General features: G+C 38.7%; 1 protein-coding gene across 3 annotated transcripts in view; it reads left to right on the top strand.

Moving 5' to 3' along the window:
* The window catches only part of RALGAPA2 (Ral GTPase activating protein catalytic alpha subunit 2), a 288,904-nt gene that overhangs the window by 119,769 nt on the left and 144,332 nt on the right, over positions 1-24,803 (top strand). For all 3 annotated transcript variants that reach the window (XM_023761269.1, XM_023761268.1, XM_014463288.2), the window contains 3 exons: positions 6,717-6,910; positions 8,092-8,190; positions 8,428-8,583. In XM_023761269.1, the coding sequence (XP_023617037.1) occupies positions 6,717-6,910; positions 8,092-8,190; positions 8,428-8,583 (449 nt within the window). The remainder of the gene's footprint in view (positions 1-6,716; positions 6,911-8,091; positions 8,191-8,427; positions 8,584-24,803) is intronic.

The raw sequence follows: 24,803 nt of genomic DNA, 5'->3' as shown, positions 1-24,803 counted from the left end.
AATTCTACCAATTATCAAATGCTTAGAATAATAAACTTCTAAAATCTTATATTCCTCATCATTGGCAAACTAACCGTTTAGTTTTATATTTGCTTTCTCATTTAAATCACTTCATGTTGGCTGAAAATAACAGCTAAATGTGTTGTGCTTTGTTTCAAAATGTACCTGGGATTTGTTTTAATCAGGTATGGTACAGCATACAGACATGGAAATGATTATCCTGAAGGAAGAAGTTTATACTCACTGGTCCCTAGAAACTGGAGGCATGGCCTGCTGTGCAGGAGGGCCACACAGGGAGGACCAGAGTTGGTTAGGAGACAGTGGGAAAGAGGACAAACCTGGGGAACAGCCTTTATTGTCATTCCCATGGGAAAAGCAAGACAAGACAGGGTAAGCAGAGTTAGGATTGGCGAGTTCGAACAATTTCAGCAGACTCTGGAGCATAGATGCGGTCCCTAGTTGCCGAGTACCTGGCCCTGAAGTGTCTGTGGTCGGGGGGTGGGGGGGTGAGAGTGGGGTGGGGTATAGGCTTGATGTGGAAGAGCCTGGTAAAGGAAGTATGGGAGGTATGAGCTTTGGATTGGTAGTTTGTACAAGAAAGAAACCCTTCCTGGTGAGTTGTTAGCTATCTCTAGGAATTAGTAACCCTGGCAGGGGCAGTCCCTTCCTGGTCCGGAGGTGCAAGATGCCAGAGCATCTGTTGATACTGCATCCGTTTTGTTCTGTTGAGGTAATTATTTTGAGGAATATTTATGACTATAGTAAAGAATCAGTGTTGCTGCTGGCTCCATCTCCTATTTAGCCAATATGCATGCAAACTAGAAATATGATTTTGATGCTATAAGAAATAAAAATGTGAATAAATCATAGTCACAACTGGCTTACCAAGAGGACAGAAAACATTTATCCTGATAGTGGCAAATAATGTGATAAGTGCTATGAGATTCATTTAAAGAAACTTTTAATCACAGGGATAGAGAAATAGACTATAGAATAGAATAAAAAGTACATAACTGAATCCACACGGGCATGGAATCATGATATTATGGAAGAGGTGACACATTCCAGATCTGGCAAGGAAAGGATTTACTGTTTAACAAATGCCTGTGGGATAAGTATTTAGCCATATGGAAAGAAAGGAAATAGAATCTCTGCCTTACAACATGCCCATAGTCAATTCCAGATGGATAAAATACTTAAATATAAAAAATAAATTGTAAAAACTTTTGCAAGAAAATATCTTCTAAAACATGTCTTAAGACCTTGGGGTAGGGAAGGTTTTCTTAAATGAGATGTTTAACCCTAAAGGGCAAAGGCCAGCTTTGGTGCTCTTTCCTTTCCAGGCTCCTGTCAGGTCAGGAATGTGTTTTAAGATGAGGTTTAAGAAATGGTGTCCAACATTTTGCTTTAGTGGGGAGGGGGTCAGTAGTCTCCCCTCACTGAACTATAAGCTGGGGGAGTGGGGGGAGTCATTGTTTGTGTTCACTGCTGATTCTTGGCTTCTAGAATTGTATATGACAGGAGAGGAACATTAGTAAATACTCGGATCAATGAATAAATAAGCTTTAAGTCCAGGCTATTGTTTTATTTAGGTAAAATAGCAATTAAATTTTAACCTTTTTTAATAGTAAAAAAGAAGTGTGATTCAGTTTCAAAATCTTTTTTGTTTAGTATATTTATCATAGCCTTGCCTCCAAATAGTGTTATAGAAATCCTTTTACCACTTCTGCTTTTAATTATAGCTGTGCATGTGAATTACACTCACTGTTACCTGCCACCAAAGCTGTTTTTGCAGAAATGGTTTGTTTGTCAGCATTGTCTTTCATTAGACACATTTTTGGCATTTTCGCCAGGCTTTGATCTGCTCTGATTGTTTGCTCACCTTCTGAAATCTTTAAAATGAACAATATGTCCCTGGAAACAGAAGAGGAAGGAGAGAAGAGTCAGGCTGCAGAGCTGGCCAGCAGAGCACTAGCCAACCTGCTACCTCTCCATTTTGAATCTTCAAAGGCCAGGCCTGAGTTTTCTGGTCCTGGAATTAAGGTGTTTCAATTGAACTTTTGGATCTGTGTCTTCAGGTTTCAAATCAAAAGGGAAATTTATTTCCAGTGTCCCTGCTATGTTTCTTCAACATTCTTACCAAACCTACATAAAATTGCAGCTATGTGAAATCATTTGGTCATAAGTACCCATTACCAAGACTTATTTTATGACTAAAGTCCTTTGCATATTTGCAACATTTTAAATGTTATATTGCTTTGTTAAAATCATGCCTGTGTTTGGAGAAAGATGATATATTTGTTTGCAAGAGTTTCCAGTTTAATAAAAAAAATTTAAATGCCCCTATTGCATTTGGTAATAATGAAATTAAAAGGTACTAGGCTACCATACTAGCTTGCTAATGAAAAAGAAAATAAAACTAAATATTTGGCATTTTTAGGGTGAGCATGAAATTTTCTGAAATCTCTCAAATCCCCATTTTTAATTAAGCACTGCTTCAGTGAGGAACCATCTACATGTAAAATGTCAGCATCTGTTCTGTTACACCATGAATGCAATAATTTTGAGATAAAACATTTAAACTCATTAAAAAAATTTTTTCACAGTGATATTGAGCAATGATTTTAAATACTTCTAAAGGACTCAACATATTTTGATAATGTGATGGGGATGTTACCTAGGATTTTATCACTGTGGTAGGCATTTGTCAGAAAGCCCAGTAGCATTGAAACATTTTCTACATGAGGCCCTTTTATAACTGAGGATATATTAGTTGGCAGGTAGCAAGGAGGTGTAGGTGATGAGATACCTGGCATTTTTCACTTGGTGTTACTCAAGCAAAGCTCCAGCGTGATTGGAATGCTGGGGCTAATCTCTGTTTCGGATGGCTGCATTTTGTGGGTGGGGTTAGGAGATGAAACACTATAAATCATTTAATTCCCTTACTGTTTTTTAGCCCTTAGAGCAGTGGTTCTCAACCTGTGGGTTGCGACCCCTTTGGCGGTCAAATGACCCTTTCACAGGGGTCGCCTAAGACCATCCTGCATATCAGATATTTACATTACGATTCATAACAGTAGCAACATTACAGTTACGAAGTAGCAACGAAAATAATTTTATGGTTGGGTCACAACATGAGGAACTGTATTTAAAGGGCCAGAAGGTTGACAACCACTGCCTTAGAGGATTAAAGACATCATTTTCTCTTCTTTATGAGAAAGATAAATGCCATATTATGCTGTGTATGGGGTCTTGTGTTGATTTATAAGCATTCATTAAATCAGCATACCTTCTTAGACGGACAGATCCTTGGTATTGCACTTACTCTATAGGTTAAACATTAGGAGGATGAGTCTCTTCAGAGAACCCAGAGGCCCATAATCAGACTTTTGTTCTCTGTACCTCCTGTCTTTCAGGTACAGTGTTTAGGAATTCCATCTTGAATTTGATCTGCACATTTTATTGTGTCTCTTCGTAGATTATGTGATACTTATGTGGGAAATTCAGATGTCTTGGGATCTTTCAGCATCCTATCTAATAAAAGGCTAATATGTAAATTGTGCCCTCAACCGAGAGTTCAACCAGGAGTTTGACCACGGGGCAGGGCCAGCCAGCCAACCTCCCACAGTCCCTCCCCCCAACCGGCCCCGCCCCCGATAGCCCCCCCCCCAATTGGGGGTGGGGCCTGCCCGCCAATCGACTGCAGCCCCTCCCCCCGGCCTCATTGGCCAATCAGGGTCCAATCAGGGTGGGCTGGCCAGACCCGACCCGTGTACAAATTCGTGCACCGGGCCTCTAGTCTAATATAATAAGATATTAGCAGCTGTCCTGGGTACAGGGAAGGATGCAGACCATTCTTGGATCTGCCCCAGCTCCTTGTCAGATTCACTCCTTCTTGCTCCTTTTTGGTTCTTACCATTCCTCTACCTGAAGTTCCTCACATCCACCAATTGCTCTTCAATTTCTTTGATTAGGCCTTAAAAGCACTGACAATATATGTACTCAAAATAACACTCAGTGGGAGTTCATAATTGCCTAGAAATCAGTTTTTCTTTTTTTCTTTTCTTTTTTTTTTAGTTTTTCTTTATTTGTGTGGGAAATGTGCGAGGAATAGAACTTTGGGAATAAGTATGTTAATAAATGGTGTAAGAAAATAAAGTAAAGGGGGTTACTGGTGGAGATAGGACCAACTTTTTAAACTCCCTCCAAAGATTCAAAAGAGAAGCAAAGCAAAGGAGATACTAATTAAATAAATACATTGATAGATCGAAGAAAGAAAAATAGAACACTAGTTTAGCTATGTGTGTATGTCACATAAACTATAAGGCAGAAATCATTAGTGACAGCAATAATTCTGAATTTATATGAACTTCATAGTAGAAAATTTGAATAACTCAAAAATTGACAAGTTAAGAAAAAATATTAGAGAAGACTTACACAATATAATTAATGGAGATATTTTTATATATAGTGAATGGAAATATATATAAGTATATAAAACTGAACTTAATTAAAATATACAGGTGATTTTTAAAAGCACATGGAACATTTACAGAAATTGACCAACTAGATCTTTAATCAACTCTCAACAAATGTTATGATTTGAAACTATACCACATTCTATGAGTGTGATGAAATAAAGAACAAAAGGGTAATAAAACTACATTAAGAAACTAAAAACTGCACTTTATATTTTTTTTAATAATTCTTTATTGTTGGAAGTATTACATATGTCCCCCCTTTAACTCCATTGGCCCCCTCCAGGTCCCCCCCCCACCCCCCAGCTCCCCTCTTCCAGCCTCAGGCCTTCAGCACCCTATTGTCTGTGTCCATGGGTTCTGCATTTATGCATGCAAGGTCTTTGATTGATTACCTACCACCCACCCACCCTTCTCTGCCTTCCCTCTGAGCTTCCGCAGTCTGTTCTATGCTTCAATGTCTCTGGATCTATTTTGTTCATCAGTTTATTTTGTTACTTAGATTCCACATATGAGTGTGATCATGTGATACTTGTCTTTCTCTAATTTCACTTAGAATGATACTCTCCAGGCCCCTCTAGGCTGTCCCAAAGAGTAAGAGATTATTCTTTTTCACTGCTGCATAGTATCCCATGGCATAAATGTACCACAGCTTTTTTATCCACTCATCTACTGATGGGCACTTGGGCTGTTTCCCTATCTTAGCTTTTGTAAATTGTGCTGCTATGAACATAGGGGTATATACATTCTTTCTTATTGGTGCTTTGGGTTTCTTAGGATATATTCCTAGAAATGGGATCACTGGGTCAAATGGCAGTTCCATATTTAACTTTTTAAAGAAACTCCATACTGTTTTCCATAATGGTTGCACAAGTCTGCATTCCCACCAGCAGTGTGCTAGGATTCCCTTTCTCCACATCCTCGCCAGCACTTGTCATTTGAAAAACTGCACTTTAGGTAAATTAAGTCCAAAAGAAATTAAATTAGGAATTAGGAAATATTTCAAAGTGGACTACAGTTTAAATTACATATCAAAAGCTCTAGAATGTAGCTGAAGACTTAGGTGTTTGTATTAGAAGAGAAAAATATTGATCTATGTGCCCTATTCAAAATATTAGGGAATAATGGCAGAATAATATATTGAAGTTAATAAAAAGGGAACTTATAAAGTAAAATGCATACACATATGTGCTGGAAAGCAATAGAGAAGGCAAAAACAACTTTTAAAAACAATCCAATAGATGAATAGTCAAGGTTAATCAAGGAAAGAATATTGGGAGTGCAAAAGGGAACAGAGCTACAAAAACTAAAGAATTTAAAATAGTAGGTTAGTTTGAAAATATTTATAAAAATAAAGGACAATTCCTAGTTTTACTAAAGCTTTAAATAAATGAGAAACTGTTTTTTCCAATCTGTTCCATATACTAAAAAGAAAGAAAGCTCCCTAATTTCTGTTATCTAACTTGTGTTAACTTGATAATGAAATGAGACAAGGTACATATTTAAAAAGGAAAATTTGAGTCCATCTTACTTAAAATCATATAAGCAAAAATTCTAAATAAAGAATTTGCAAATGAAATCCAAGAATATTGGAGAAGGCTCATATATCAGAGCTAAAAATGTTCATTCCAGGAACACCAATGCAAAAGGAAAAAAAATCCATCCTGAGAAAAACATCAGACAAATCCCAATTAAAGAACATTCTACAAAATATCTAATCAGAACTCCTCAAAACTGTCAATGTCATCAAAAACAAGGAAAATCTGAGAAAATGTCATAGCCAAGATGAAGCTAAGGAGACATGATGATTAAATGTACTGTGATATCCTAGGTGGAATCCTGGGACAGAATAAGGACATTAGGTAAAAATTAAAGCCGTCTGAATAAGTATGGACTTTGTAATAATGTTTTAATATTGGTTCATTAATTATAACAGCATACCATACTTAGGTAAGATGTTTAGCAATAAGGAAACTTAACATGGAGTATATGGGAACTCTATATACTATTTTAGTAATTTTTTGTAAATCTAAAACTGTTCTAAAAATTAAGTACTTTTTAAGAATTACTTCAGGAAAAAGTTGTAAGAAATTGTTCATCTTATTTATTTTACTTTAGAAAATTTTCATCTTATTTTACCCTCAATATATAAACTTTCAAGCATTGATAATTTTCATGAAAGAATAAAGGCTGTACTCAGATTGTATTTCCAGGGTTAACACACATTTTTTTCCATAGATAGCAGTGAATGCCTTGCAGACGACTGTAGCATAATCGCCGGAGGGAACCTCACTGGTTGGCACCCAGACTCTGCTGCTGTATTATGGCGAAGAGTCTTGGGAATCCTCGGAGATGTGAATAATATCCAGTCGCCCAAGATCCATGCCAAAGTTTTTGGCTATCTCTATGAACTCTGGTATAAACTAGCAAAGGTACTCTTGCTATATTACCTTTTTACTCTAATATGAAAAAACTGACTTAGTTTCATTAAAACTGTGTTGCAATTCACCACTGAATACATCCTGGGATAATAATTAGGTGTTGACACAAAGTATATTTGAATTTCAAAGAATAAATAGTAATACCTATAGTTTGGTCATTTTATCAATATGGAAGAGTCATTTCATTTAATGCATAAATATTATATTACTATAGGATATTAAAGAGTAGGGTATTATTTAGTAGTATTAATTGCTTTCTTTATGAAAGTGATACTGGTTTTATTGTATAAAATTTGAAAAATGGTCCAGCTAGTGTGGCTCAGTGGTTGAGTGTCGACCTGTGAACCAGGAGGTCATGGTTTGATTCTGTCAGGGCACATGCCTGGGTTGCGGGCTCGATCCCCAGTGTGGGGCATGCAGGATGCAGCTGATTGATTTTTCTCTCTCATCATTGATGTTTCTATCTCTCTCTCCCTCTCCCCTCCTCTCTGAAATCAATAAAAATGTATATTTGTTAAAAACTTGAAAAAGATAGAAAATCAAAGTAGAAAATTGACATCACTCCCCCACAGAGATAACCAATATTATGGTCTTTTAGGGGTAAAAAAAATTATAAAAGTAAAATATTAGAGTACATACAATTTTTATTGTTTTTTTAAAATTTTTATTTATTGATTTTAGAGAGAGAGAAAAAAACATCAATTTGTTGTTCCACTTATTTATTCATTGGTTGATGCTTGTATGTGCCCTGACTGGGGATTGAACCCACAACCTTGGCATATCAGGACAATGCACTAACCAGCTGAACTACTGGGGCCTTTTCATTCTGTTTTTTGTTTCTGTTTATTACATACATTTTCCAATGTTATATATATATGATTCATGTTTATACAGTATAACTTGTTCAACCATTCTTATCATGTGGAGTTCAGGACCACTCCATTATATTCAAGAAAAAACAATGCCCTAGTTTTTATTAAGTCTAAAACCACATATAATAAGTTAGATATAAAATGACAATAGATCTCACAATAAAAGAAAAACTTGTAACTATTGTAGGTTTTTACTCATAGAACTTGTATTAGAAGCAGTTAGTTGACCATGGAACCCAATATTGGAATATTGTCGGGGTAAACTGTATTGCCTTCCCTAATCTCCTCTTTGTGAATTAGATACGGGATAATCTGGCAATAAGCCTGGATAACCAAACTTCTCCATCTCCTCCGGTCTTGATCCCACCACTCAGAATGTTTGCATCATGGCTATTTAAGGCAAGTGGATATGTTTTTATTCCTTTATTGTAATTTCCTCTTCCTTTCTGAAATTAAGTTTTTAAAATGTAATTTCCCAAGACGGCATGTTTCGAAGACAGGCTGGGTCTTACTAAAGCCAGTGTATCCCACATCTCCACAATCAACTCTTATGGAAAACTGAAAAGTAAAGGAAATGTTGAAATGCCCGGCTGCATCTGGAGTTGATTAAACCTTCAAACATCATCTTCTTGGCAGGCGACGACATTGCCAAATGAATATAAGGAAGGCAAACTGCAAGCCTACAAACTGATCTGTGCCATGATGACCAGACGCCAGGACGTTCTGCCAAACTCAGACTTCCTGGTGCACTTTTACCTTGTGATGCACCTGGGATTAACCAGCGAGGATCAGGTATTTGTGACCCCTTTACATTGGTAGCCCATTATTTGGAAAGTACATAGGATTCTTCACAGGTTAAATTTGAGTTTATGAAAATACATCAGAAATGTTAAAAGTTCTCAGTAGTTTAGACTCTTACATACAACAACACACTGGCCTTTCAAAAATGTAAATCAGATTTTTATCACATTCCTTTTTCTTCTCCCCACTGACTTTGCATTGAACCAACCAAATTTGAATTTTATTCTATGGCTTGTACACTTCTATATGATCTAACCCAGGGGTCCTCAAACTTTTTAAACAGGAGGCCAGTTCACTGTCCCTCAGACCGTTGGAGGGCTGGACTATAGTTTAAAAAAAAACTATGAACAAATTCCTATGCACACTGCACATATCTTATTTTGAAGTAAAAAAACAAAACGGGAACAAATACAATATTTGTATTTGCATGTGGCCTGCAGGCCGTAGTTTGAGGACCCCTGAATTCTAACCTTTGCCTGTTGTCAATCACAAAAATACTATTTCAACTGCTTTTTTGGGGGGATTCTACATTAGATATTGTTTGAAGAAAATTATTCTGGTCATTTAAAAATGTTTGAAAACTATCATTTTAGAAGTTAGAATGTTTTTCTGGAAGACCTCACCCATAAATTATGGGTCCTGACATTTCCTGATTAGGAGTTATTTTAATTTCTATCACAAAGAAATGTGATTGGTGGTTAAGTTGAAAGGCCAAGGAGCCACCAGCAATAGCCCCTCTGTGTAGACCCTGGGTGTGCAGGATGGGATGTGGCCAGCCTGTGGCCTTCCTACCTTGAGAAGTCCCCTGCTAGTGGGCAGAGGGTGTGGGGGGAGGAACACTCTGACTCCTGATTTTCTTTGTAAATATCAAGCAGTCAAGTGATGTAATTGGTTTGTATTTCACAGAGATTATTCTGGACTCTGTTTGGAGGATGGATTTTGAAATGTGACAGTGGTAGGATAGAGTCAGAGGTCGGGCCTGGAGACAGGGAGATTAATTAGGAAGTAGTTAAATGAATATAGATTTTTTTAAAAATGTTGAGAACTAAGATGATAGCATTGAAGATGGAAAGAAGGAATAGAAAAGATTCAAGAAATTTTAAGGCATTTAATTTTATCTAGATCTTCTTTACCAATTTGAGGTATGGGGAGTGTTCCGGAATTTACCCTTTGAATTGTAGATACTTATTAATGAACGCGAATCATTCATGAACTGTAAGTAGCCATACTTTCTGTATTCCTTCTATCCTTGAATGTGTGAGACAGATACACAGACTTTTTGGTGCCCGTAGGATACATGTAAGAGGTCATTCTCCTGATTGACCAACTCTTCTTTGTTGCTTCAGAATGCACTTGAACCTTCCCAACCAAATTCCTGAGATATATTCCCTGATAAACAATTTGAGCTTTAATCATTGAACTTTTACCTGAAGTAATTAAACCGTGCTGACCTATGAGTTGTTTTTGTCATAGTTGCTCCAGTTTCAGCATTATGTATAGGACATTTAGATATCAGACTGGACTTAAACCCATAGTCTCGTTTATTTCCCAAATAAAAGTAGAAATGAATGTGAAAGTAGAACTGTTTGTGCTCTGTGCTCAGATATTGTGCAGCCATCATTGCAGGTGGAAGCATGTTTAGCTGAATGATGCAACTCAGGGCATGTGGAAGAGAATTAACTCTCACAGATAATAAGGAGATTCCCCCAGTGACCGAAACAAGAGAGGAAGATGTAGTTAGCGTGCTGTACTTGAAAGCAGTATTTGCTAAGATTTCGCAGAAAAAAAATTTACTTGGAAATAATAATCAATTGTAGAATCTTCTCTTTTAATAAAAGCAAATTTGAAATCGGCAGTAAACAATATTTCTAGAATAAGTTTTCTAGAAAGTCATATAATTAGGTGTGACTTTGGAATCATCTTCCTGTTTTAAAGTGTGTTAGAGTGAAAATGAAACAACAAAATGAGATGGAATAAGTATAACATTTGAGAACCCAAAACAGTATTTCAAAAAATTGGATTTTACAGTGTAGAAAAAGGAGTTTTCAAATTTTATACTTAAAATCATTTTCACATTTTAATGTATGCAATGTTTTTTGTTAATTTGATCTTTTGTAAATCATTTTAAAATAATGTAAATCTTAATGATGGCCAATCGCTAACAGTATTTCCAACGTCCAGACTTCTAAGATGGAAACGGAGATATCATAAATCTGTTTTTTATAATCTGCCTATTGTTTGGGACATTAAAAGCTTCAATTCTTATGTGTTTAGTAGAATTGACTGTTTTACTTTAACCTTTACAGTTAGTGGTATATGTTTTAGAAGCCCTGTCTGCCAAACACAATTACTCTAAATAAACTTTGTTCCTTTGCCAGAAGAAAATTGAGCAGAAGACCTTCTAATGACAGAAACTTTTCTCATTTAAGTAAGAAATATCTCTGGTAATTAGTTTTACTTTTGGGCCACATGTCTAAATAGATCATGATAGTTGTTCCAGAACTTATATGTACTTCTGGAAACAGATGTTATATTAATTATAAAAAGAAAAGATAGCTTTTACTGTAAATAGTGCAGTTAAACTCAATTTTTTAAATTGGCAAACTGTGCACCTGTGACCTGTCTGAGGGCTTATTTCCATCTTGTGGGAGTTCTTAAAGAGCCACACTTCCATGTAGTCTGGCACTAAGGGCTTTCTTCCTGCAGATAGAACCTTCTAATTTTTTCTTATTTTGTAGTAAGATAAGTTACAGCAAATAATTTTATAAATTTTAACATTTATTTGTCTCACAAATAAAATCCAAGGTGAATTTGTTCCTTTCGCCTCTGGGTGGCACACTTGTCTGCGAGATTCAGCTGTGTGGCTCAAGAACCACCACTGGGCTCTAAAACTGCCTTCGACCCTGTGAGCATTCTGGTGTGGCATGGTCGTTTTACAAATGCTTTCCTAAATCTGAGAGTATCAAAATTATGTCATGAGGGACTAATAAAGGGTTGAATTTGAAATAAGCTCTAAGATGTTGAAAATCTTTTTTTCAGATATAAGGGTAACTTACATAAATTCATTGAGGACTATTTAAAATTTTTATTTATTTATTTATTTGTTTATTTATTTATTTATTGTTAATCCTCACCGGAGGATATTTTTCCATTGATTTTTAGGGAGAGTAGAAAAGAGAGGGAAAGACAGAGAGAAACATCGATGTGAGAAAAACACATGGAATTGGTTGCCTCCTGCACAAACCCCTACCCAGGCTCGGGCCGGGAGGACGCTGCAACCAAAGTATGTGCCCTTGACTGGAATCGAACCCGGGACTCTTTGATCCGCAGGCCAACACTCTATACACTGAGCCAAACCCGCTAGGGTGAGAACGTTTTTTAATTAAAAAAAAACCAAAAAACAACTTTGTGAAATAGGTGTCGCACCGATTGTGTTCTGTGATATAAGCATGTAAAGTCATGGTTTAATCTAATAACAGCAATTTTTAACTGGTGTACCATGGCACAAGAATTTTTAAAAACATGCAAACCTGACTATTTAGTCAGGGGCACTGACCTCTTTTTCCTTACTTAGCTTGTCAAATAAAAAAAGAATAAGAGCCAACACAACAATAGCCGTCTGGTGTGAATGAATCAAAATTATATCTATTTTTTTTGTCAGATTGCTAAAAAATACGTATTTTTTGGTGTGCTGCAGAATTTTAGTAATTAGTTTATGTGTGTCATGAGATGAAAAAGGTTGAAAATCGCTGATCTAATATGACAGCAAATTATTTATGTAAATATAGTCACCTCTATATTTAAAAAAATAATAATTCTTACATGGAATGGCTAGAATTCAAAATGTTACATTCCAAACCAACTGTTTTTAATATTGGTTGGACTGGTTTTAGCTATTCTAATAATTTAATAATTTAATAGCTAAAATAATGACCTTATCAAATAGCATTACCCACAGTGTAAGTTTATGGCTTATTAGTACGATTGAGAAAAATACTTTTAAATAACTTTATTTTTCCCTTGACACTGAATTTTTAAAAAATTGATTGTTACTGGTTCAGAAAAACAATTAGGATCATAAAGACTCTCAAAATAATTAGAAATCATGAATGAAATTTTGGGTGACTTGTGGGACTGCCCACCCTGCTCATGAAGGGGTCTTGCAGGTGGCTTCCCTCTGCTCAGCTGCTGTGTTGGGGGTGGGAAGTGGGGGGCGGGGGGCAGAGGGCCTTTGTTCCCCCAGCACCCACAGTGCCAGGCTCTGCTGGGAACTGCACGATGTTGTCCCATTGATTCTTCTCTGCAGTTCAGTTAGATAAATATCATGACCCATTGTTTAAATAAGGTTCAAAAAATATTGAGAACTTTTGCCCAATGCCACTTATTTTTTTTTTTAAGACTGTTATAATTCACAGGGAGGCCTGGCTTATTCCACAGGGAATATCTTTTTCATTGATTCACAGCTAGCAAGTGGGTCATACAAACAGTCCTTGGTCCTATTCCTCTGTCCCGTCTTTTCTTACCTGGGCCCTGGCCTTGTCTCACCCCATCTCAGGGACCTCCTTTGAAATGCCATCCCACACCCAACCTGCAAATACCTTTTCATAGTTCCTTCCTAGTTCATCGCCATCTTTCAGTTTCTCTTCTAAAGCTGTTCCTGGTTCTTCTTAGGTTTTCCTAATGCTGAAGCAGATTTTTCACCTCGGTCTTCTTAAAAATATGTGGACATGAAAGGAGCTATGATTTAAGTTTATTAAGAACAGTTCCTATTAATTTCATCATTATTTAAAACATATGGAAAGATCAATATGTGTGAAATGGAAAAGGACAGTTGAGGAAAGGAATTTTATTTTCATGTTTCTAAGAACATATATCAAAGACTGGAAAGTTTTCTTTGCTTAAAATAAGTAAGCTATTTTTTAACAATGACTTACAGATTTAATGTCTTAATGTAATTTGTCTGTTCTACATCAAAGTTAAATTTTCTTTTAAATGAAAAGCTTATATTAATGCAGAATTAGTGTTGCAAATTTGCATGTAGAAATTTTGGGAAATGTATGTCTTTGTCATTTTTATCAATAATGTCCTATTATCCTATATAATATAAGGGTAATATGCAAATTGACCCTAACCATGGACCAACCAGGAACTACCGGTCACTATGACGCACACTGACCACCAGGGGGCAGACGCTCAATGCAGGAGCTGCCCCCTGGTCAGCCACAAGCCAGGCTGATGGCTGCAAGCGCAGCAGTGGTGGCGGGAGCCTCTCCTGCCTCCTCGGCAGCACTAAGGATGTCTGACTGTGGCTTAGGCCCGATCCCCCGGGGAGCAGGCCTAACCTGGCAAGTAGACAGCCCCAAGGGGTCCCAAACTGTGAGAGGGTACAGGCTGGGCTGAGGGACCCCCCTCCCATCCCACCCCCCCGAGTGCGTGAATTTTTGTGCACCGGGCCTCTAGTCGTATTTTATAATACACCAGAAAAGCATGAGGCTCTCTCAGCTGAAGTAATATGTAATGTTCTCCCCCTAGGTAGCAATCCAATTACCAGTTGTTATCATCTATAATAATAAAAGTGTAATATGCAAATTGATCAAATGACTGAACAGCAGAACGACCGTCTGGATGACCACACTATGACACCCACTGGCACCAGGCCAGCCAAGGTGGGTGTGATGCAATTGGTCGGGGGCCCGGCCATTGCCCCATGGTCATCCTGCAGAGGGAGGCCCAGACCATTGGCCAGTGGGTCAGTCGATCAGTTGGGGGCTCTACGATTGCCTCAAAGAGGGAGGCCCAGACCACTGACCAGCAGGCTGCAGCAGGTTGGTGGGGCCTCCCTCTGCAGGGCGCGATCAATCACAGAGCCCTGGCCAGGTGGGCAGGGCCTACCTCTTTGGGGAGATCGATGGTGGAGCCCCACAATCGATCGCCCCAAAGAGGAAGGCCCAGGCTACCCAGCTGGCGGCGCTGTGGTGGGTAGCCTGGGCCTCCCTCTGAGGGGGCGATCCATCGCAGAGCCCTGGCCAGGTGGGCAGGGCCACCTGCTGTCCTCTTAATCTCAGCAGGCCAAGAGGGCATAGGCCAGGCTGAGGGGCCTTTCCTGCCCCAGTGCATGAATTTCATGCACCGGGCCTCTAGTGTCTCTCTCTCAATCTCTCTCTCTCTCTCTCTCTCTCTCTCTCTCTCTCTCTCTCTATATATATATATATATATATATATATATATATACATATATATATATATATATATATAAAAGCCTAAGCGACCGAATGACCAGTCGACAGGTCACTATGACGTGCATTGACCATCAGGGGACAGATGCTCAACGTACAGGATTGGGCTCTCTCCTGTCTGGACCAGGCCTGTGGGGATCGGGCTGAAACCGGCTCTCCTTTCCCCATCGGTGCACGAATCAGTGCACCAGGCCTCTAGTAATCGTATAAAGTTACGAGACAGTATAACATAGTGTGAAATAGTATAACAGTTCAGAGCATGGACTTCAAGACAGCCTGTCTAAGCTCTAATCTTGGCTATACCATTATTTCAGTCATTTGACCTCGATGTGCTTTGCTTAGTACCTTACCTGTAAAATTAGGTAATTATAGTGCCTACCCAGAAGGTTGTTTGAAGACTTTGAGGAGGTAAAACCTGTAACACACTCAATTTGGAGCCTTGACACAATAGCCCTCAGTAAGTGTGCATCCTTGTGATGATGCTGAAGAGGGTGAGGAGAAGAACAGCAACAACTTGAGTAACAAATTATTTTATGTTCCTGATATCTTAAATGTTGACTTTTTTTTTCTTCCCCCATGTAAGGTCTTACTTTTGAACACAATGAAGCATTGTGGAATTTCAGAACATGTGGAGAAATAACCTCTCCCCCACTGTGGGCCAAACATAGTAATGCTATGTTTATTTAACCCTCGTGTGGTTCAGAAACTTCTCCTTGTGTGTCCCTGGCCATTGGCTCCCTTTCTACCTGTGCCTCACCCACCAAGTGTGCCTCATGAATGATGGGAGCCAGAAAGCTGCACTCTTTGTACCCCCACTCCTTGCAGCTGGGTTGACATCCACCCAGATTCCATCTGGCAGAGGAACTACATGGCACTGGAAAGCAGACATGGGGAGTGGTGGGCGGCAGCTGTTGTGGGGGTTCTGTTCAGGCACCTGCATTGCTGGCAACAACTGGAGCTGCTGTGGTGTGCCTGGGTGTTTCTGCTCGCCACCTAGTTCCTGACTGCAGAGGGTTCACGGTTGGCTCCCTGGCACCTGTAGAAATCCTATAAACTATATTGTGCTCTGATATAAATCCCTGTCCTCTTAATCTCAGCAGAGTGGGTTCTATTGTCTGTAAGTAAGAACCTGACTTAGGCGGCGACTACTCTGCCAGGTACTATGCTAGGCACTTGCAGAACATGATCAACAGTGGTTCATCTTTCAGCTGTTAAATGTACTTATAGCATTTATTTTCTTTTTGCCTAAATTTGGGTTATTTTCTTTGTAGCCAAGAATATTTAACTTTTTTTAGCAACATTTTGCTTTCATTGAACTTTATATTTTAATGAACTTTTTGCTATACCAGTGTTAAAGAAAACATAACTTTAAGCATCATATATAGAGTAATATTCTATCATAAAAGTAAAAATAGTTAGCGATTTTCATAATGGATGTTACAACCTCCTCTCATGAGGTATATGATGGAATAATATAATAATAAACACTCATTTTTAAAAAGATCTCAAGGGGCCCCTCAGTGAGCGTAAGACTCAGCAGTGAGCTATGAAAGCAAGGTGCAGGGGTGATACTTGTAAATTGGCCATCCCTGACTCTCTTAATAACCCCAGACAGCCTGGATCATGCAGTGATATGTAATAATTGCATCACCTTTTCTCAGACAAAGAATTGTTCTTTGCTGAAAATTTACTTTTAACTAAAACTACATATGTTAGATACACATGAATTTATAAATATTTTTAAGGCTAAACATAAATGAGTATTCCATTTCAGAGAATGAAGAATTCAGATGGCAGAGTAATGACCTTGTTTATCTCATATCCAAGGAATTAATTCTAAAAATCTCTAAAGTGTTTATTCTGTACATCAAGTATGTTTTTAACCAATATTTGAATTCATGGGACTTTAATGAAATGCCAGCAGGACAGAGTGCATATTTATAAATTTAAAGGTCCAAATGATGTTTAGACGGTGAAATATTAACCTTGATGTGTATCAGTAGAGGAACTTTAGAAAGCTAACATAAATGCCTCATTTAAAAACAATTCTAAAAAATACTATAGGATTGTACAGTGAGTAAAAATAGAACTAATTCTGGGCCTTATTTCTAAGGGTTTTAAGAATGGGGAAATATATCTTCTAAGACTGCAGAATAGAAATTAGCTTCAAAATATATTCAACATTTGACTTTCGCAGATGACGAGCCTCATATTGGGAGCTGAAAGGCCTGGGTGCTAGATTCAGCTTTGTCACCCACTGGCTCTGCGGACTTGCCTGACCACCAGTGAGCTGAACCTGAGGACTTCTAGGGCCCCTTCCTATTGAGCACTCTTGGATCCTCTGATTTGTTTTTAGGTATTTTATCATTAGGGTCACATTGTTCTTTATTAAATGTAACAAAAGATTCAATAAGCTTTTTGCCTGGAATATTTTCCTCACCCAGGTTCTAAAGGTCTGTACAGTGGTATGATGCTCACAATGTGTATATCCATCAAGGTGTGCAGAGGGCCAAGTGAGTGATACACAAGTCATAGCAATTGCACTGTGTGGAATACCTCTCTGGTTTAGGTGGTTTGAAAGCAGCTCACAGAGGAGGTGGGATTTGAGCAGGAATTTCAAGGATGAATAGGATTTAGATGGTAGGACAAGAAGCAGGGTGGAATTTTACATATCGAAGGTACAAACCTTCTCAGGTCATGTTCAGGGAACAGTGACCATAGTGATTTTGATTTAGTCGTGCCAGATGTGTGCATGGAAATAATATGCAGACGTGAATCCAGGCAGGCATTGTACAGAGCCTGCGTTCAGAGTCTTTTTCATCCAGCAGATAGTGGGAAGCTGTGGAAGGTTTTTGAGCACAACATTCAACATGACAAAAAAGCATTTCATGAGGCTGAAACTATGGTCATGACATGGGATTATCATCCGGAGAGAATGATGACAAGCACAGAAGGGGAATTACTGTAGTAGCCCAGGGGCAAGGTAATGAGGGCCTAACAAGGACTGAGACATAGATGGGGTGTGTGTGTGTAAGTTTATTTATCCAGTAGAGGCCCGATGCACAAAATTTATGCAAAAGCAGGCCTTCCTTCCCCTGGCTGCCGGCACCAGCTTCCCTCTGGCACCCGGGACCCGGGCTTCCCTCACAGAGGGAGGCCCCGCCCACCCGCCAGTCGGTGGCCTGGGCTTCCCTCTTTGGGGCAATCATGGAGCCCTCCAATTGATTGCCCTGCTGGCTGGTGGCCCGGGCCTCCCTCTGTGGGGCAATCATGGGGCGATAGCCAGGCCCCGGACCAATCACATGGCACCCACCTTGGCTGGTGCCAGTGGGTGTCACAGCGTGGTCCTGGATGGTCGTCCAGATGGTTGTTCCGCTGTTCGGCCGTTTGGTCGATTTGCATATTACGCTTTTATTATATAGGTTATGTATATGTGTATGTACATGTATGCATATGTGTTTTGTGTGTGTATGAAATACTTGGGGCAGGTATAATATAATGCTGAATGGTAAGTGCCCTGAGAAGGTAGAGCCTCCTGGCACTATTCCCAGTATCTCTCAAAGCACAAATTGAGTCAGGAAGACCAGAAGATGAATTGAGAAAAGGGAGGAGCTAGATAGGATGTGACCCCTCTCTTCACCGTGGACATCGTAGCACAAGGGCAGGCTAAGTGGTGTGTGGAGGATACCCCAGGGGTTGTCCCCACAAAGAATTCTTGCCTGTTAGGAAGTAGAAGTGTGTGGGAAAGATTCCCAGGTCTGTTTCTCTCCACTGAGGAGAACATATTTTCTACCCTGTTGGAATTCAAAATTGATGTGCAATTACAGCTATTAGTTTAATTTTTACAGCTATTAAACTAGAACTTCTAAAGGTCTCTGTTATTTTATATTTTTCTTAGCCAGTTTTGTTATTGTTGGTTTTTGAAAGTAATTTGACATTTAAAAACACTTTTCTAAAAATATAATTTGTATTAGTCTGAATTTACTTTAATGAGATTTTATTGAGTATAAAGCTTTGCTGGAGCAATAAACAAAACTTTCCATTTGACTTAGATTTGCTGGAAGAATAATATCTACAAGGATAGGTAGCATATATCAACCTTCTGGGATATATTAAGTTAATTGATAATTCTTATGTGCTTGCAGTATGAATTCAGAGTGATGAAATGTAGAATCTGTCACATAGTGTTATGCCATCAAGTAATGTACAGTGGTTTCTGTAAGGTTTCATGAGGACATACAAGCCATAGATTAGACAAAGTTTTACCAAAAATAATTTATTATAACTTTGTTCAGCCATTAATGGCTATGACACTTTAGATACTGCCTCAAAATAATATATTGACAAGTTTTTTCTTTTCTCTTACAACTCTAAAGCCAATTATTATTTTCACTGAGCTACAGATTGAGCCCATTACACCTAAGTAAGGAAAGTAGAAATATGTCGAAGGTAACAGATGGTTGAGGTTTCGGTTATGAGGTTAGCACATGGGCCGCGAACTTGTTTCCCAGCTTTAAAAGGGTAAGGTGATAGCCTGGGAGGCTGATCAGAGAGGAAAGAGACTGCCTGAGCGGCCAGAAATAGAGTTTGGTTTGATTTCCTCCCTTTTTGGAGTTAAAGTTATAAAGACTTTGTTTCAAGTAAATGCTGTCAGTGAAAAATATGAGTTATGTATATGTAGCCATAAGTGTTTAGTAAGCACATGCTACATGAAATAAAGCATAAAATGCAATATAATAGCAACTCAATATATGTGGAAAACTGGAAGATTTTTTCTTGCTAAACTGTTACCATATGGTAATCTGGCCTGCGATTTCCAGTAAAGAAAATGTTCTTTTGCCCTGAGGTCTCTCTCTGGAAGGAGACTTACTGTGGCCTCCAGAATCGTCCTTGGTAGACTCACTGGAGTGTACCTCGTCTTTTCCCAACACAGCAGGCATTCAATAAATGTGCTGATTGCCAAAAAATCTAAAAATAAAAAAGGAAGACCTTAAAACCACATGGCCTCATGGGAAGAATGGGTGACCAAAGTAGCTGAGCTCAACCATTCTGGTTGAGACTGGCTCCAGCTACCAACCTCAGTGCAGGCATTAACCTTCTGTGGCGGTGAGCTGGCCAGTGTTCATTATCTCAGACAGCGATTCCCAGGACATAGGGCTTTTGCCACCTCCCCCACTCCAGGAACCAATGTCCCGAGACATTTTGGTTGTCACAAGTTGGGGAGTGAGGTAGTTGGCATCTAGTGGGTAGAGGCCAGGGATGTTGTTCAAATTCCTGTCATACGTAGGTCTAGGCAAAGAACGTAGGATCCTGAGTGTCAATACTGCTCAGGTTGAGAGACCCTGTTCTAAAAGAGGACACAGGGAGAAGAGGCAGGCAACAGACATTAAATGACAATCTCAGTAATAAAAGAAGTATAAAAGACTAGCTCTTTCAATTTAACCATGGAAATTAAAGCATGCACAAATATAACCAGGGAGATTAAAGTAAGAGAGGCAAATGTTCAGGTTGAACTATAAGGCAATTGCCAATATTGAACTATTTTTCAAAAAAAGGAGGAGTGCAGTTTTGTACTGTTCAAACTTTAATAATTCTGCATGTATATTTAAAAAATCAATTTAAGAAGTAAAACATGGAGTGATCTGATTAGTTCAGTGTCAGTATGAGAACATCTGAGATTGGTTTTGTTTGGAAGCTCAGTCTCAGTAAGTAGAATAACCTGCACCCACAGAGCCCAAGGCGCTGCAAGCTGAGTGGGGGCAGGGAGGGGCTCAGGGTGGTTCTACTGCCCCCATGCACGCTGCATGAGTAGCTGAGAGAAGGAAGAATGGCTAGAGAATAGGTTGCATGATGAAGAGTTGGCACATGGGCACAGGTCATTGCTTTCTTCTAATGTTTGGAGCCACGTCGGTGTGTGTGAGAGGGGGTAGACACCGACCAGGCTGTCTTACTTCGGGAGCGGGGACTATGTAAGACTCCAGCTCCCCACCAGAGACACTGTCTAACCCGTGTCCTACTCAGGCATTGAGGGTGATGGATGTGAGCCTCTCAAACTCTAAAGTATCTGTCCAAGGCTATTTGGCCTGGCTGTCCCACAGGTAGCCTGGGCAAGAGGGTCATCTTTGGAGCTCTGGCCCTGAGTCCGTGACCACATAGCCTTTTCTGGCTTAAGCTTCTTTGTTTCATGAAATAAGGTCATTGTGGCTCTCTGTGGAGCCTTGGAAAGGTGAGGACAGTTAGGCCTTCAGTAGGCACCGGTGTGGTCACTGCAGAAGGGATTTGTTTGAAATATCACTTGTTGACTTGTAAGACCATCTTTTGCCATTCTTCGAAGGTTTTAATAAAATTCACCTTTTTCTTTAGGCAGAGAAGAGCTGAGAGACAGAGAGATGGCTTCTGGTAGCATTTCAAGTATTAAGTAGCACTGGGGGAGCGTGGTGCTTTACCTCCCATTTGGAAAGGAGTGATTTTGAATATAAGAGATTTGAAGTCATGACTGTGGTTTGTAATCCTTAAAGGACAAGTTTGGATACAAGGAAATAACGGCAGGCCAAGCATTTTAAATGGCAAGTTTTGTTTCTGTAAGGAAGTGCTCTCCTTGTGGGAAATGATCTTTTTTGTCTGTTGGTTCTTTTCAATAAATAACAGTACGTGATAGTGTGCTAACTGCAGATTACTCAGTTACTAGTATTAGTGCTATTTACTGGAACACATTTTGGAGAGAACATTGTTTTCTATAGAAACAATAAACAACCGTTTTTCTTTTGTTCTTCACCGAAAATATTCTTTGGTAGGTATTTGTGGGCTAGAGAAATTTTAGCAAAATAGAACCTTTTAGTAATAAGACATTAAAATAAAACACCATTTTTTTTTCTGTGCTGGAGTCTTACGTTGAATGTGTTCATATGATCCCTTTATCAAGAACCCGTGCCTGTGTCACCTATTTGCTCCTCTCCCTGGGTCCCCATGGAGCCCTATGCTCGTCCCCTGGCCTCACTCTGTACAGCGGTCCCCACCCCTGAGAGGTCATTGCTGGAAGGCAGCGGCCATGCTTTATTCTGCCTCAGATCCCTCCCAGCAGCTGACATGGTACCTTCAACCCAGTCAGCACTTGAGAACTTTGTCATCTTATTGTTAAATGTTGTTTTTTTGGTATGAAATTTTCAGAATGACTTGATTTCCATTTCACACTCTTTTTTAAGGAGAAGATTTTAAATCAAATTTATTTTAAATTTTACTTTTCAGTTGATCTTTACAGAATTTTAGTAAGATCGTGATTAAAAATGCTGCCATAATATAATAAATGTAATGATGTTTGATGTATAATAAAAGCAATGATGTATGAGGCTCTAGAATTTACAAAATGTTTCAGATCGTTCTCCTTTGCCATGTAGGAGCACTATGAGGTCAGATGCATTTCTGTTCCCATTTTACAGATGTGAAATTGCTTGCTCAGGGGACACAGTATCTGCAAATTAGTGGGTATCTTTTAGGAGTTTTATCTCCAAATCCTTTCTCTTCCTATTGCCTCAGGCCTTCCACATCTGTCTGGAAGCAACTTTGTTTAAAGAAAAAAGAATACTTTTTAAGTCCCCCAAATGAATTGTATTATGTACGATAAAAACCAGAATGTTGAATAGGGATTCCTGGAATTTAAAGCAGTGAGCCTTGTGTCAGCCTTTGAAAGGTCGATGAATGCTTGTGGACGGTCTGATTGCTTGCCTTTCCCCCTTTCCGTCCTCCTGGGTGGGGCTGGTGTGCAGCAGGCTCTCCGTCAGGGGATGTGCAGACCAGGGATGTCTCCCGTGTTTCAGTGCTGCCACTGTCAGTGGTTCTGTCCTACATCAGATTGGCAGGGATGGCTCCCTTTGGGATTTTTTTCTCTCAAATTTCAGTTATTCTTGGGAGCTCTTTGTCCAAATACAACTTAAATTACACAAAAAAAGTAGTTATAATTCTGTTGCCCCAGCAGACACTACAAGCCATACCTGTTGCAACTGCTCTTTGTAACTCATCTAGATCTCCATGCCACAGCTTAGGCTCAGGCTTTCTTTTCACCAAAGAAACAGCAGGCATTTCCCTTTTACACTCCCATCTTCTCCCCGCGATCAGGAAAACACAAGGATGTCCATTCTCACTGCTTCTGTTCAACAAATGGGGACTGGATATTCCAGCCAGGGCAATTAGGTAAGAAAACTACATAAAAAGCATTCACACTGGAAATAAAAAAGAAAAACTATCAATATTCAAATATGGCATGATTTTGAATATAGAAAACCCTAAGGAATACACATACATACACAAATAGAATGAATAAATGAATTCAGCAAGATTGCAGGATAAAAGATCTATATACAAAAATCAACCAAATTTCTGTACACTACAGTGAACAACTTTAAAATTAGAAAAAGTCCCATTTACAGTAGCTTCAAAAAGAAAAGAATTTTGGGAATGTAGCTAAAGAAGTGTAAGATATGTATGCTGAATACTAAAAAATGTTTCTATAAAAAATTAAAGAGGACTCAATAAGTGGAAATATAGCTCATATTCTTGTATTGGGATACTTTACATTGTTAAGATGGCAATAATTGCTAAATTTACCTACAAAATCAACACAATCACTATCAGAATCCCATGGCCTTTCTTGCAGAAATGGAAAAGCTGATCCTAAAATACATGTGCAATTTCAAGAGACCTTGAAAGACCAAAACAATCTTGAAAAAGAATAAAGTAGAGGACTCAAAGTTTCCTACTTGAAACTTTACTTCAGGTTTAGTAATCAAAACAGTACGTTACTGGTGAAAGGTTAGACATATAGAGATCAGTGGAGTCCAGAAATAAACCCATGCATCTATGTTCAACTGATTTTCAACAAGGTTACCAAGACACTCAGTGAGGAAAGAATAGTCTCTTTAGCAAGTGGTGCCATGATAAGTGGGTATCCAACTGCAAAAGAATGAAGTTGGATTCCTACCTCACACCATATACAAAAGTTAACTCAAAATGGATCAAAAACCTAACAACAAAAACTGTATAACTTATTAAAAAAAAATAAGTAAATTGTTGTGATCTTGAGTTTTGCAATGGATTCTTAGATATGACACCGAAAGCATAAGCAACAAAGAAAAAAATGGATAAATTATACTTCATCAAAATTAAAATCTTTTGTACATCAGAGGACACTATCTAGCAAGTGAAAGACAACCCACAAAATAGTAGAAAACTTTTGCAAATCATATCTGATAAGGGTCTAGGATCAAGAATATATAAAAAAGTCTTACAACTCAACAACAAAAACACAAACAGCTCAATTTTAAAATGGGCTAAGGACTTTGACTTCAGAGGACTCAGACATTATCTCCAAAGAAGATATAATATAGGCCAATAAGGACATGAAAAGATTTTACATAATAACTTACCAGGGAAATGCAAATCAAAGCCACAGTGAGATACCACTTTTCACTCACTAGGATGGCTATTATATTTTCTTTTAAAAGTGATGAAAAATAACAAATGATGAGGAAATGGAGAAATTGGAACCTCTCAGACATTGCTGGTAAGAATATTAAATGGTGCAGCTGCTGTAGAAAGTTTGGCAGTTCCTTACCATATTAACCAGAAATTTTACTCCTAGGTATATATTCAAAAGAATTGACAGCAGGTATTCAAACAAAAACCTGTACAAAGATTTCCTTAATAGTACTATTCACAGTCACCAAACAGTGGAAACAACCTAAATGTCCACCAATTGATAAAAGGGTCCATAAAATGTGGTCTGTCTATGCCAGCGGTTCTCAATCTGTGGGTCGAGACCCCTTTGGGGGTCGAATGACCCTTTCACAGGGGTCGCCTAAGACCATCGGAAAACACATATATAATTATATATTGTTTTGTGATTAATCACTATGCTTTAATTATGTTCACTTTGTAACAATGAAATTGGGAGTCACCACAACATGAGGAACTGTATTAAAG

Source organism: Myotis lucifugus, unplaced genomic scaffold (assembly GCF_000147115.1).
Source record: "Myotis lucifugus unplaced genomic scaffold, Myoluc2.0 scaffold_205, whole genome shotgun sequence".
Lineage (NCBI taxonomy): Eukaryota > Metazoa > Chordata > Mammalia > Chiroptera > Vespertilionidae > Myotis > Myotis lucifugus.
This window is presented reverse-complemented; position numbering and strand designations above follow the sequence as displayed.